Consider the following 14,878-nt stretch of genomic DNA (forward strand, 5'->3'; position numbering starts at 1 on the left):
TAGTGCTGTGCATCAGTGTAGCTTGTTTGGGTGTGAGGTGCCAAGTGCTAAATATCAGCCATAGATGTCTGCCTTCTCTCCAGTGTAATGGAACTAGATGGCACTCAGCTTGTGGTGCTCAAAGCGCCAAGAAAATACATTTGAAAAACTTCAGAAGCAATGTCTCTCCCCAGAAATCATGACCTGATTATTCAAGATAATCCACAGACCTTATTGCGAGCAGTTTCATGTAGGAACTATTTTCTTTCTACCGAACTACACCTGCCAACCGCATCACCGTGCAGAAGGAAGCGTGCTTTTACTGCTAGCTCACCTAGCACCACTGAGCTAGCTAACGTTACAGCTCAGATGAGGAGGACGCCATTAATGTTTACATCTTATGCTGTCAGGAGCACGAGCCTCTTGTCCATGAGTAGATGCACACTTCCTTCTGCGCAGTGATATGGTTTGTGGGTGTAGTTTGGTGGAAAGAAAATAGTTCCTCCAACACTCAGCAACTCGCACCAAAACAATGCAGACCTATAAACAGCACTACAGGTTAAGAGGATAAAAATGTGTTTTTGATTTTAGGGTGAACTGTCCCTTTAAGGGCCAACGCCAAACATTTTTTAAGACTGAAGCTGTCTTTAAATTTGACAGTTTTCCTGCCAGTCAAGTATTAAATATTTCCTATGAGGTCTTATACAACATATTTCTTTCTGGTGTGATAATATAATACAACAGCAATTAGATAATTAACTGATTCAGCCTGCAATAAATTATTATTACAGTGACTTTAAGCCTTAAAACATCAGAAGCTCAATGCATCTGTCTGATCATTCACAACGACTTGTAGGATTTCCTCCTGATTAGCTCATAAAATATTTTTAAATACAGCAATTTGACACCAGAGCTGACAGTTGAGTGCACCTGAGTTGAGTGGCATTAATTTATTCTAATTTATTAAAAATGATGTAGAAGGTTTTTTTTTGTTTTTGTTTTAACAAAAGGATTGAACCTATGTTTAGTTGTGTTTGAGTGTCCCAGTGAAATCAAACCAACTGCGATCATTTAACTCTTTAACAGCTGAGAAGAAGCTGCTGCAGACTTTGCCACCAGAAAGTTCTCTGGTTAAAANAGAGGAAGAACAAGAACAACTAGGGCAACAAGAACAAGAAAAGAGGAAGAACAAGAACAACAAGAACACGAGGAAGAACAAGAACAAAAACAAGAAGAAGAACAACAGGGCAACAAGAACAAGAGGAAGAACAACAAGAACATCAAGAGGAAGAAGAAGAAGAAGAAGAAGAAGAAGCAGAAGAGGAAGAGGAAGGCAGCGACGATGACTTTGGGGCTGTAAATGCTGAGGGCTGTATATTTAAAAATGACCACAAGGGGGCAAACCACCAGGTGGTGGCCATACCATCATCTAACTCAATTAAACTGTTTAAACCTCATTAAGACAAGAGTTCAAAGAAGCTTAAAGTTCTTTCTGCGATGTTACTACTCATGTTTTGATGCCCAGACGAGAGCAGCTCAGACTGAGTGTAATGAATGTGAGGCATTGACCATTATCTGTTGTCTGTCAAATATATAGCAGAGTAGTTTCTGTGTCTTTCCAGTCACCTTCTCTGTAAAGTTAACAATCTTGGAGAGCTTGTTTTTGCTCTCTGCCCTCACGTTGTCGTACCATGCTGTAATGTTGAATGTTAAAATGCTTTCAACCAGGCCTCTGCGTGCTATTTCAAGTATGTGTGGGCTAACACCGAAGCTCTTCAGCATCCTGATTAAAGACAGGTGCTGACTGGCTCTTGGAGCTTTCATTAAAGTCAGGGTCTGATCAGTAATTGTACTTAAATTGTTCAGCTTCTACAGGCTGGTTATTGAGTGTGACTGGGAGGATATGACTCTGCTGAATAAAACTTGACCCAAGCACGATACACAGAAGGTGCACTGTGCTCTCTAAGAGGTATTATTGTTGGTGCCGCTGTTGCAAGGACAACCTGATCACTTTCTGTTTTCCTCAGAGCCTAGCAACGACCAGTAACACAAGACACGCTGCATTCTGTTTTCCACAGTTACTGTGGTTATTAAGAACTTTCATTCATACCCTTTGGTAACTGGGGAGAGCAGCTGATCGGGGAAAACAAAAGTGCTATCCTCGTCCTGTTTTGGTTGTGCAGCAAGGCAAGGCAGATACAGAAAAGAGTGAAGAGGGGAAGAAAAAGATTTCAAAGGTGAAATTAATGACTAAATGATTTACAATCGCAGACAAGAGGTGCAAAGACAAAAACATATTTAAAATGATTTAAAATTGAGTTAGTAAAAATGAGGTTGCAGTCGCGACAGTGCGGAGAAGGCATTGTAATAAAGGAATGTATTCTATTGGGATTTTATGTGATAGACCAACACAAAGTAGCACATAATTGTGAAGTGGATGGAAAATAATACGTGGTGTTTTTACAAATAAAAATCTAAAAAGCGTGGATATGTATTCAGCCCCCTTTACTCTAGTACCCCTGAATAAAATCCAGTGCAACCACCTGCCTTCAGAGTTCACCTAATTAGTAAATAGAGTCCATGTGTGCTTCAATCTCAGTACAAATACACCTGTTCTGTGAAGGCCTCAGAGGTTTGTTAGAGAACATTAGTGAACAAACAGCATCATGAAGACCAAGGAACTCACCAGACAGGTCAGGGATAAACATGTGGAGAAGTTTAAAGGCAGGGTTAGGTTATAAAAACATATCCTAAGCTTTAAACATCTCACAGAGCACTGTTTAATCCATCATCCAAAATGGAAAGCGTATTAATAGCATTAATCAGAGAAGCAGCCAAGAGGCCCATGGTAACTCTGGAGGAGCTGCAGAAATCCACAGCTCAGGTGGGAGAATCTGCCCACAGGACAACTCAACAAATCTGGCTTTTATGGAAGAGTGGCAAGAAGAAAGCCATTGTTGAAAGAAAGGCATAAGAAGTCCCGTTTGCAGTTTGCCACAAGCCATGTAGGGGACACAGCAAACATGTGGAAGAAGGTGCTCTGGTCAGATGACACCAAAATTGAACTTTTTGGCCTACATGCAAAATGCTATGTGTGGCGGAACACTGCTCATCAACCTGAACACACCATCCCCACCGTGAAACATTCTTCTTAGTCATTAGTTCAAGGTCCACACAGTTTAATATGTTCAGTCATATTTGCACTTGGTCATGTCGTTGAGTTAGTTTACTGTCTCTGTCAAGTATCTGTGCGTTAGTCACTCACCGTACAACAGGAAATGGTACTTCAAAATAAAAGCTCTGTGCCGGAAATTTACTGTGCCTCAAAATGAAGTGGGTTTTTTACAAACCTGACACATTTGCGAAACACTCGCGGTCCATTCAGAGTGGACACAGGACCCAGTTTTGGACGGAGATCCACCTCGAAGACATGGTGACACCACTGACGGGTGAGGTTACGAGTGCAAAAGAAGCACACTTAGGATCACTGGCTGTGGTCAATTTCTTTTTAACAATACTTTAGTTGACATGTGCAATTATTGTAGAGTAAGGAGTACAACAGGAAATGGCACTTCAAAATAAAAGCTCTGTGCCGGAAACTTACTGTATCTCGAAATGAAGTGTTGTTTTAAAAACTTAACAAGCTTGCAAGTCACTTGCGCCCATTCAGAATGGACCTGCAACCCACCAGTTGGTAACCACTGTGATATATTGTTTTCTTTTGTTAATATTCTGTTTGTGAGCTGCTTTCACTATACGTACTGTGTATGGGACAAACATAATATGATTTTGAGATGCAGTTAAAAAGCCCTGGAGAAAGCCGGCACGTGGACCTTGCATATTTTGTTTTTCGTCCACTACGACAGTATTTCCACTGTGAACAATGAGCCTCCATTCAGACAAACTGTAAGAAGTGTTTATAAAAAAACAACCCACTATAATAAAAATGAATAACGACTCAAAATGACCACCCACTACCTTTTAATTTTTTTTCAGTGTATCATTTAATGTACTCTCACAAGTTGGTGAACAGGTACAACTTTGTCGCTCACGGTACTAAATCACACATCCATTGATAGTATAAATAGCCAACCTAATAATAATAGTACACATTTTCAAATACATAAAATCATCAAGTATCCAAGTCTTAAGTTACGGACATCAAATAAAAAGGCATACAAAATATCGCAGACGTTGGAAGTCCAGTTTGAAGCAAAAAAGAAACCAAAAAAAAAAACCCCAAAAAACAAAAAAACAAAATCACATTTTGGACATGGCAGTTAATTAGTAAACAGAAGGTTTGATAGAGAAAAGAAAAACAAAGTTCCTAGACTTTCAATTGACAAATATTGCAACAATTAAGCATTTTATATTAAAAAATAGTTACTGAAAGGGCATAAGTGAGTGTAAGACTTCCTGCACAAGACAAAGGCAACGATTTCTTTTTTTTGTTCCGAGTAGAAAAATGAAACACCTTTTCCAAATGCCAGCGGGGGTCGACTCCCGCCTTCATTGCCTTTGTTTCACTTCGATTGTAAGGCATTTATGGATGAACCATCTGATTTGAAGGAAGGCATACCTCTTTCTAGTCAGTCTTGAAACGGAACCCTAAAATTGAACGGGGGTACATAATTTGCTCACGTGAAATTAAAAATGTTTTTTTTCTTTTAGCACATTCTCAGGCGATGTAATCGCACTGGCCAATCAGAAATCTTTGGGCTGTGTTTGAAGAAAAACAATTAATCCGACATCTTACAATGATACACGACTCAGCGCTCCTAATGTTTTTTTTCTTTTTCTTTTCGGGCACATGAAGAGAAAACACGGTGATCCCGGTTCACACAACTCATTTTACTTTTCTTTTTTTTTTTTGACACTTGATTTTGAACCTGGAGAAAGGAAGGGGACAGTTTGAATTACCGAGCATGGTTTTCCAAAGTAAAATACTTCAACACAATGACTAAGAAAACAAGCCTGCCAGGTAATAAGCTAGCGGGGTTGAATTGAATGGGGGGCTGGCGTGGCTCAGGGTTTGGCTCTACTGGATGCAGCAGTTATTGCGATGGCCGTTGGAATCTTTGAAGCGCAGGCGCATCTTTGGACGATATTTCTCCAGGTAGAACAGCTGCTTGCTGTTGAACGCTCCTCGACGCTTCCTAGAAAGAAGAAACAACGGGACATGAGATCAACTCAGTTCAACCCATCTTTGTCTGATCACAAGGTCATTTAGTATCTCTGCAGCACTGTGAGAATACACTACATACTGAACATGTAATGTGACATAGAAAAAGTAAAGTTATCCAACTTTTTAACCATTTTCAACATCATGATTATAGGTGAGTGATACGACGACACATAGCGAGATATTATTTATTTGTCTACCGTCAGAGATTATGTCATGTCAGCTTTTTCCTATTGAGATTTTATGACTTTTATAATAGAACAACAATGGACCGTGTTACAAAACCCCTGAGCAGGACAACTTAACGGCAGTATTTGATTTTTATGTGACTGTTCAAGTACTTTGGTTCGTCAAGTTTTTAATTTCCTGAGTCAAAAACAGAAATTTATTTTCACTTATCCCAACCTTTTTCCTTAAGGGACCCTTTTTCGATCATTGAGTAAACTGACGTCCCCTGATCAAGTGACTTACTTCATGGATATTTCATATTCTATTCAATGCATAAAAATAACACTACAGAACAAATGTAAGATTAACCCAAATAATAAACGCAACAACTTCGGGAAGTTTGTGTAAGATGAGCGAGATGAGTTCCTTCAGAGGTTTTCCTGATATTTGCACCTTTCATATAATTTCTATACGATGACCTCCCTCTTTAAAATCAAGGAGGCTTGTTGAGAACCAGTGATTTAACCCATTAACAACAGTTTTAGTTGGTTTTCCATAGTATTTTTCATATTATTTCCTTAATATGCAACATTTAATTACATATTGTGAAAGAATCAAGGTCATTATAGCTAAATAAATTAAAAACAAAACTAGGAAACATTAGGAGATTGACAGGCGGATTGGGGCGGCGTCAGCAGTGATGCAGGCGCTTAACCGGTCCGTTGTGGTGAAGAGGGAGCTTAGCCAGAAAGCGAAGCTCTCGATTTACCGGTCGATCTACGTTCCAATCCTCACCTATGGTCACGAGCTCTGGGTAGTGACCGAAAGAGTGAGATCGCGAAACATTTTATTTACTGAAATAAAACAAGACTTCAAAAAAAAAAAAAAAAGAACTGAAACAGTATTGTGTTCTTACAATACTAACTGAAATAAAATAAAAATACACCGGGAATATTTTTAGTTTTAGTTGTCGTCACTTTGGTCGAATGTGTTAACAAACATGAGAAGGCATTGGTGCATATGTTTATCAAGATTGGGACATCAACATGACTGAGTCAATATTCATCACAAAGTGTTGGAATACATATTCTCTCCTATATTATAATAATTATAAAAAATAACTAATCCCCAAACTAATAAAAACATAACATTTTTACACAATAAAACCTCAGCTGGAACAAGCAAACCCTTTGAATACTGACTGAAACTGAGCCAAATTGAAAACAAAACTTTCAAATGAAATAAAAACTAATAAAAAATACATAACTATAATAAAATATAGAAAGAATATTTAAAATTTAATGCCCAAATGTCTTGTAACTCTCTATGAAAATCAAATATTATTTCAAAGCAAACGTGTGGGACCTAAAAATATTTAAAGCGATGACGCATCACACACTTTAAAAGCACTCCATCCAGTCCTCCTACTGAATCACTGTCATCTCACTATCTGATATCTCGGCTGTTTACTGTTATTATGACTCACCCCTCACTGCTACATGAACCACCAAAACATCCTTCTTCCTGCTTTTCTGTGAGATGTATTTCTCAGAGAAAAGAAAGAAGATCTCAAAGTTTGTGGCTGACCGGCCAAACGTTATCAGACAGTTTGGGTTTATCACAGATAAACTGGCATGTGTGCATATGGTGCCAAAAACACTGAGTTTGAGGAAGTGTGGGGTCTATTTTGCGTGGTTTGTCCACCAGAGAGCTCTGAAAAGTTCATTTTTCAGCTGCTAAATGTACATCCGGGTCACAGTGACAACCGATAGATATCCCCCCCAAAATAAGCTTTTTATTTATCTAAAAAGAGTGTTCAGTATCAGCCTCAAAAGTTCACTTTCACTCAGGCTTTACTTATCGGGCTGTTTCACTGTGACTTTATGAACCACCAGGAGGCTGTATCAGCCATTCAAACAAAACATAACCTTTGCCTGAGCGAACCCGCGGCCCTGTTGAAAGCTTTTCACTGTCATGTGTCTCACTTACTGTCGAATGAACTGGACAGCATCTTCATATTTCATCCCACATTCAATCAAGGCGAGCGCGACCAGAACAGGAGCTCTGTGGGGAGACAAAAGGTACCAAGTATGTCAGTTAAAAAGAACTTGTACCTGATTGCTCTATTCATTCAAATCTACTCTGTTCAGCGCTTTTGTCTCGTTTCATCCAAGACCTTCTAATTCTTCTGGAAGTTTAATTTGAGACAGAAAACGTAATCTGTTAAGTTTTACAACCTTCGTATTTGTGACTCAACCAATTAAGTCTCTGTGAAAAACAAAGCTGTGCATGTCAGAGGAGTTCAGGGAGTGGATGTTCAGCTATTTCTGAATCTGAGATCAGTTGAAAGCAGAACCTGTTTGGCGGGTTGTCGAAACTAAGCAAACACACAGATGGGACACAATGTGAGTGATTTAATGAGTCATGGACGGCAACATAAAAGAAAATCAGCTCCGACTGCTGCTTTGAGTCACATTTTTTGGTTTGTTTTTCAAACCAAAAGAGATGACGTTATGTCTTCTTATTTTATCAGAATTTCCAAAGTCAGATTCCAGCAGATATCAATGAATAAACAACCTAACAATACCAAGATTGTGTAATTCACACCATCCAATTTTACATATACATCGAAATGAGACAAATGGCTTCTAATAACTGCATGTAGGAGACTTTGTTTACTTTCACAGTACAGAAAGATGTTTGTTTTATTAGCAGATTTTTCATTTAGTCTGATAAATGTCAGAAAATAGTTTATAAAAGTCTTCAGTTTGCTTGTTTTGTTCACAAATAACAGATATTCCACTTAAAATGATATAAAACATAGGAAACAATTGATCATCAAAGCTGCTGCTGATTAACTTTCTTTCAATTGATGACAAAATAATTGTTTCAGTTTCTGTATGAGTTGCTCTATAAACAGAAGGAAGTGTCACACTGTTATCTGCCACATCCCGACCGACAGAAATCACGTGTAAAATATGATCCCGTACGATAAGAACATAATACTTTAATCTCTCTGACAGCAGGTGCTCACCTCCCCAGTCCTGCCACACAGTGGACAGCAATGCAGCAGCCGGGCTCCTCCCTGAACTTCAGCTTCAGCAGGTTTAGCCAATCATCCACGATCTGGTTGGAGGGGGGAGCTCCGTCGTCAAACGGCCAATCCTAGAAGAGCAGAGGGGGAAATGATGTCATCTGCCCAGTTTCTTGGAAACCAAAACAAAAGAAGTGTGAGGCTAAACCAGCAGCAGGGAAACAAAAATGTTGTTGTAGCGGCAGGGAGGGGTGGTCAGAGTTTTTCTGTCTCTGTCAGTGTCTTCATTTCAATTTATTATCATTTGACCCACTTAATGTAATAAGTGATAAAACTAGTTTCGGTAAAAAGACAACATATTTGATTCTTATGCCGTTAAATGAATCTGAACAAAACAGCACAGTGTTGCCAACTCTCCTCAAAGGCAAAAAGCTATTGCTGGTATATAATTAAATTTGTGCTGCAACAATTACTGATTAATGACTTTATCAACAACAAAATACTTTAAAGCTGTTTTGATAATCAATTAAGCGCTGAATTCATTCATCAAGCAGAACATTTGGTGGTTCCAACTTCTCAAATGTGAGGCCTTCTTCTCTTTAATATAATTGGAAAATGAATATCTTTGAATTACGAAATTTACATGGAACAAAACAACATCCACTGTGAGCATTTTTCACTATTTTCTGACATCTTGACGACTAAAAATAATCAGCAGATGAATGGCTAACAAAACTAATCATTATTTAGTTAAATTGACATTATGCAACTCTTTTTTTTTTTTACCCTCGAATAAAAGATACAAATCATTTAGATGGTACTGTGACTTGTAATAGGGTGAACGGCGCCTGTGCCATCCCACACTGCACCTCGAACGCCTGCTCCTACACTATGTAACTTTGGTGAGCAGGTCGGATCTTCCAGGAGAAGTCCCTAAAGTTTAGCCTGGCAAGACCGTCCTGATGACACGAGCTCAACATTCTGTTTCGCTCTCTGTATCAGCTTGGACTCGATGCTGCCCCAAACGCTTTCAGTGGGCGGGAGCACTCGCCTTGTCAGACAAACTCCTTCAGCCAACCAGTCTAACAAAACACTGGGGAAAATCGTCAACGTGCATGTGCTTGTTCTTCTTTAGCTAACAGTGTCTACGTACGTTCGAGATAGCATTTGTGTTTTTCTGGATGCCAGAAGTCACGTTCAAACGCTAAGCAAACTGTCTATATAGGCTGAAAACACTCGCAGTATTTCAGCAAAACTACAACTTTATGTTACTCTTTTTGTTATGTTAGTGTTCATCTCCAATGTCACAATAAATAAAACTACTCAGTGTCATATCTGTGCAAACTCCTGTACTCTCTGATGTCTTATTTGCTGGTTCCAAAGCTGTCAAACTTGTCAATAAATACCCGTGTGCAGCTGTCCATCTGATTTGTATCACTCTGAAACTGTAGGAGCATGTGTTAAATCCCGAAACTATCCACTACTTTATGTTTGCGTCACTTCCTAATTCATGTTTAAACAAAGGAGGATGATTTGATGGGTATAGAAAGGATTGATCAAATTAATTTTAACAGCAATTACTGCAACTGTGCACTAAAATCAGCTGTATTGATAGGTCACTAATGTTAAATCAAAATTCAAAACATGAACCCCCTCCTCCCTGAGCTGCCTGATGTTTTTAGAGCAATGTTTTTGGCTTCGGAATTAAAAAAACTCACTAAATGTGAGAATAAAGTCATCTGGAAAAGGTCCAAGCTGTGAGCTCAACGTTATGATTGCATTTAGTCTGTTGTGTGTTTTATTAATGGAACATTTTACACTGTAAGAAAACACAAAGACAAAACTGACCAGGCATGTTCAGGAAACAGAGCTGGGGGAGAAAAAAGGGGAAAAAACGACAGTGAAGTTGGTTTAATGTGTCATGACAGAACTCACCAGAACTTGGATTCCCTCTTTGACCACCAGGGTGGCATCATAGGTGGCCTCACAAACTCTCACAACGGTGGTGACTCCATATTTCTTCAGCTCCTGTAAAAATACATCCCAGGACTATTAGGAAGTTATCTAAAACAAAATGCAAATACAAAAGCAATAAAACTAGAATTAAAGTCTTGAATGTGTCCTTAATCACAGTTTATCTTGTTTTTTCAGGGGAATTCTTACGTTTTATTGTCTTCCATTATTTAAAATATTTTCTTTGTCTTTACGTTCCTCTACTGTGACCATACAGTTAAATTTTACATCTTTAAAATCTGTAAACTAAACTTTATGTGCCTTGAATCTGGCTGAGCAAATTTGAACTTTCAACCAATGACAGTAAGGCTCACCTCGATGAACTTGTTCAGGGTGGCGTTGGTGGGATTGTGGGTAATGAGGAACCTCATGTTTTTGTAGGTGATCTCCACAGGGGCTGGTCTGTTCATACGAGCCATGGTGACAACGTAAAAAAATAACAAAAGTCTTCCACAGAGTAAAAACACTAATGTAAACACTTAGCTGAACTCGGAGGGAATGTCAAACAAAAATGTCCGATGAGCTTTTAGAAACCCAGAAACAGAAATCCTCCGGTCTTCTTCAAGGTTGGCAAAAAAATAAAAACGAAGGTTGCGACGGGCAAATGTGGAAATTTAGGGAGTTAGCGGCCGAAAAAAGGGCGGACAATCAGAAAACAACTCAAAACCCTCTCCTTTGGAATAAAACAAAAGAAAAGGAAGAAAAAAAAACAAGGCTGGTTCCACCTTGATTCTGGCCAGGCGGAAGCCGACGAGGGCAGTGTGCAGCGGGTGGAGTTACCCCATCCAGGCCGAGTTGTCGCTGGTTCTGGGAGGCGTCCCGGTCCTGCCAACTTTCCCGGGTCCCTCCTGTGGCTCAAGTGCGTCGGATCGATGGCGAGTTTGGCTGTTCACTCGTCTGCATAGGCAGCGTGCTGAGCCTGGCAGTAGTCCCCACTGCCCTTCAGAAACTCCATAAATGTGTGACCCAGAACACCACAGAACTGCTGCAGGACACAGAGGGGGACAAGGACGACGAAGACACTTTTAAAAACACAGATTTCATGAAGGACACAATACAGAGGGCTTCTGTTCAGGCTAACAGACCAGAGGTGCACTGAAACAAGGCAAACAGCTACTGATGGTGTACTTTGTCTTTGTGTTAAGATATATTTTCTCGTTTCAATGTTTCACATCAAGTTACAACAATTTACTTGAGAACATACAGACAGTGAGTAGAGCAGGGCTGCACAATATGAAGACAATAAGCACTATGTCATTACAGTGATGAATGTTGTGATATAACAAAATCACTTGCGATAAACAGCTATTAAAGCGTACTCAGTTTTGCGTTTCTGCTGCTTTTAGCATACTGTTAAAATAAAACAAATTGCTTGCTGAATTTTTAAAAGATGAAGGGAAATTATTTCCAACACTGATTTATTTAAACGTACAGTGTGTAGGATTTAAGGGGATATACTGGCAGAAATTGATTATCTTCTGTAGTTAGAAGCTCCTCTGCAACAAGCAACGTCATGAAAACACTGATTTGTAACGTGAAACTGCTTTATTCAGTATTTTTACCGGTTTTAAACATGGGTTTGTTTGTTTCTAACAATTATCAGCAGATAATTTGGCTCCCGTAAAAAAACTTCTAAAGGAATTCTAGCCAGGAGAAGTTTCAGCTGGTTGCAATCTGCAAACCTCACCGCTAGATGCCACTAAATCTGAAACACTGGACCTTTAATTAGTGACCTTAGTAATAAATGAACACTGAACTGAACACAAAAGGCACCAATGACATAGTTACATTTTAAAGCGCTGTTTTCTTCTGATACTCTTTCACCTTCTCCTTAAAAAAAAAATCACTGAATGCAATCTGGACGTCTTTCGTAATGTGTTTATCCCATAAGTTAACATCGCGATGACTATTAAAAAAATAAATAAAATTATTGTGCAGCCCCGTCTGTATTATTTCTTAATTGACTGACATGAATATGATGATCTAAACATTCAAGTTAGAGCTTGCAACGTCATTTTAATTATTGATTTGTTTCTCGCTTAATCATTTGGTCTTTATATGTCAGCAAATTGTTTTAAAAATGACTGATGGTGACATTTTCAAATGTCTTACTTTGTCTGACAGAATGTCCAAAACCCAAAGATATTCAGTTTACTATTATAGATGAGTTAACTGTTATTAACTGTTGACTGTTATTTCAGCACTTCAGAATCTCATGATTTTTGATGGACATTTGTCACTATTTCTGAAATTTTACAGAACAAAGGATAAACTAAAAACCACAGATAATCTTTCAGTTGCAGCCCTTCTAATGTTGCTGATGTTGGAGATCACCTTTCCAGAGGAGGAGTAAAATATACTTGTTGACATTTCTGTATTGGCACAGGGTTGCATCACACAGCACACCAGCTCAGACACCTTTGTGCACACATGTGAGTAACATCACAGAATCAGTAAATATTGGCCCTGATACTGAATCTGCATCTCCAGTAAAATGTCAGACTCAGTGAATAACTAATGCTTTCTGAGGTGTCATTTTATATCAGTGAAAGAGGCCAAACATACACCAGACTTCAACCAGAAATGAGACAATGTCTGATGTCTTAAGATTCTTTATATGGTTTAAATAGTCGCCTGCAACTCCTGCTTATAGTACACAGCCACTATAAACCCTGCCAGAAATAAAATGCATGGTAAAAATAATAATGAACTTTCTGCATTTATATTTGTCTTTGTAATATAAATCATACAAAGCTAAAAATGTAGACACCTGTGTGGTAGTGATCAGTATGCAAAATTAACATGTTAAGCAAGGCACTTTCTGCTGGCAGTGTGTGAGGTTTGATTCTCATGTTGAAAAGGTTTAAATAGATGATAGTTGTTTTTCTGCAAGAGCCTCCAGCACATCATGAGGGAGGGAGGGATGAAAATGAAAAAATAAAGTGACTACGTTATATAAAGTCACACTGCAGCACCATGTAATACCTTACCTAATGGCTGCTGGTGTACAATAGGAAGGATGTGTCATTTCTGACATCTAGGTCATATCTGTGAAAGCTGAGCTCACCATGAGGCAGGCCTTCAGCAGGGCTTTAACATACACTCTGCTATCATCATCACCACCACTACTACCATCATCATCCTCCTCATAAATCTGACTCACCGCCATTTGGTTCCTAATGTTTTTGCCCTTTACACTCTAAAGACTGTGTAATTGAATGCCTACTTACTGGACATGTTTCTCTACAGCTTATGCTCCAAATACTAAAAAACACTAAGCTGTTCAAGTATGCTTTGTTAATCCGGTATTTTCCGGCTGACACACAGCAGCAGAAAATCATTACACGGTGAACAAAAGGCAGCGATTAAACGGCTAAAATGGAGGTGATATAAAAAGATAAAAGAGGTGAAAGGCTAAAAAGAAGACATTTAAATGGATGAAATGTTGTTGCATTACATTTGAAGGCTGTTAAGTGTCCTTTGTGTGAGGATAGACTGGGCGCCATCATATTCACGTTAGAGGCCTGTAGGCACTGTCAGGAGCTGGGAGATGGACAATCTGCACGTTGCTTTAAGGTGACAAACACGACGCCTCGTTAAAGCAGCGGGCAGGTGCTTTGAGTGGGAAATCAAAAAGAAAATGACATCTTTATTTTTAGCTTACTTCATGTAAAAATGCGGCAATTTTATCCGACAGAAACTTCCGAGTGACTAGCCAGGACCAGCCCGTGCTGCGCATCTAACTTACCCGCCGCTTCCCTAACCATGACGAACATCACACAAACCTTCATTACGCTTAATAACAGGGATTAAAACCCGTTCAGTCGGTTAATGTGACAGTGAAGTAGCAGATTTGACGATAAGAGTAACTGAAATGTTAGACCGGGTTTTTGTGCCGAGCAGGCCGTGATTTCACCGAAGGAAAACGTGAAGGCCAGCTGGTAACGATAACGTACTGATTTACAACACAAGCCGGTGGAATAAAAACAAAATGGCAGCCACAGATAAGACGTTACTTACTGGGATATGCTTACTCATTGAAGATTGTAGCTTAATCATACAGCCGGTCCCCAGAAAAAGGTAAAAATATGAAACGGCTCTCCACCATACAGTCTGGCGATGTTCCTCCAAGCGGAGCCGAAGTCTCCTGATCTGCTGCGACGACGCCGTCAGGCTCGAGACAAAGACGAGACCGACTTCCTGTCAGAACTTTCAAAATAAAACACATCTTTGTCGATTAAACATTTCCATCCAGTGAAGTCTGCAACCTCTCCTAAAAATCACTGCAATACTGCCTTTGGTATTGCTGTCACCACCAATATAACTACTACCAACGGTGTAAAGTTACTAAGAATATTTACTCAATTACTTTAGTACAATTTAAAGTACTTGTACTTAACTTGAGCACTTACTTAAAGGTCCAGTGTGTAAGATTTAGGGGGGGTATATTGGCACATATATTGGACATTTCTGACTTATGTGAAAGCGCTAAAACTGTATTT

At 39.1% G+C, this 14,878-nt stretch overlaps 1 protein-coding gene across 3 annotated transcripts; it reads right to left on the reverse strand.

The window, feature by feature from the left end:
• Positions 1–3,958: 3,958 nt before the first annotated feature.
• On the reverse strand, positions 3,959–14,566 carry ptp4a1 (protein tyrosine phosphatase 4A1). Of its 3 annotated transcripts, none has more exons than XM_050044117.1 (6): positions 14,411–14,566; positions 10,691–11,361; positions 10,299–10,391; positions 8,364–8,494; positions 7,319–7,393; positions 3,959–5,135 (listed from the first exon to the last, which is right to left on the reverse strand). In XM_050044117.1, exons 2-6 carry the CDS (start codon positions 10,793–10,795, stop codon positions 5,018–5,020), a joined length of 522 nt encoding a protein of 173 aa, XP_049900074.1. In that variant the 5' UTR covers positions 10,796–11,361; positions 14,411–14,566; the 3' UTR covers positions 3,959–5,017. The 3 variants fall into 3 exon arrangements, with proteins under 3 accessions (XP_049900074.1, XP_049900073.1, XP_049900072.1); XM_050044116.1 differs by having other exon boundaries at positions 10,691–11,358; positions 14,397–14,564; XM_050044115.1 differs by having other exon boundaries at positions 14,397–14,564.
• Between the last annotated feature and the right edge of the window lie 312 nt (positions 14,567–14,878).

Source organism: Epinephelus moara, chromosome 5, assembly GCF_006386435.1.
Source record: "Epinephelus moara isolate mb chromosome 5, YSFRI_EMoa_1.0, whole genome shotgun sequence".
Lineage (NCBI taxonomy): Eukaryota > Metazoa > Chordata > Actinopteri > Perciformes > Serranidae > Epinephelus > Epinephelus moara.

Bases quoted from the DNA above. Each gene is read 5' to 3' on its own strand.
- ptp4a1 (XM_050044117.1), bottom strand. From the start codon at position 10,795: ATGGCTCGTATGAACAGACCAGCCCCTGTGGAGATCACCTACAAAAAC. The intron at 8,495-10,298 runs GTGAGTTCTGTC...CTGCTCTTCTAG, and splicing joins AAGAGGGAATCCAAGTTCTG to GATTGGCCGTTTGACGACGG. The intron at 7,394-8,363 runs GTGAGCACCTGC...GTCTCCCCACAG, and splicing joins TGTGTGGCAGGACTGGGGAG to AGCTCCTGTTCTGGTCGCGC.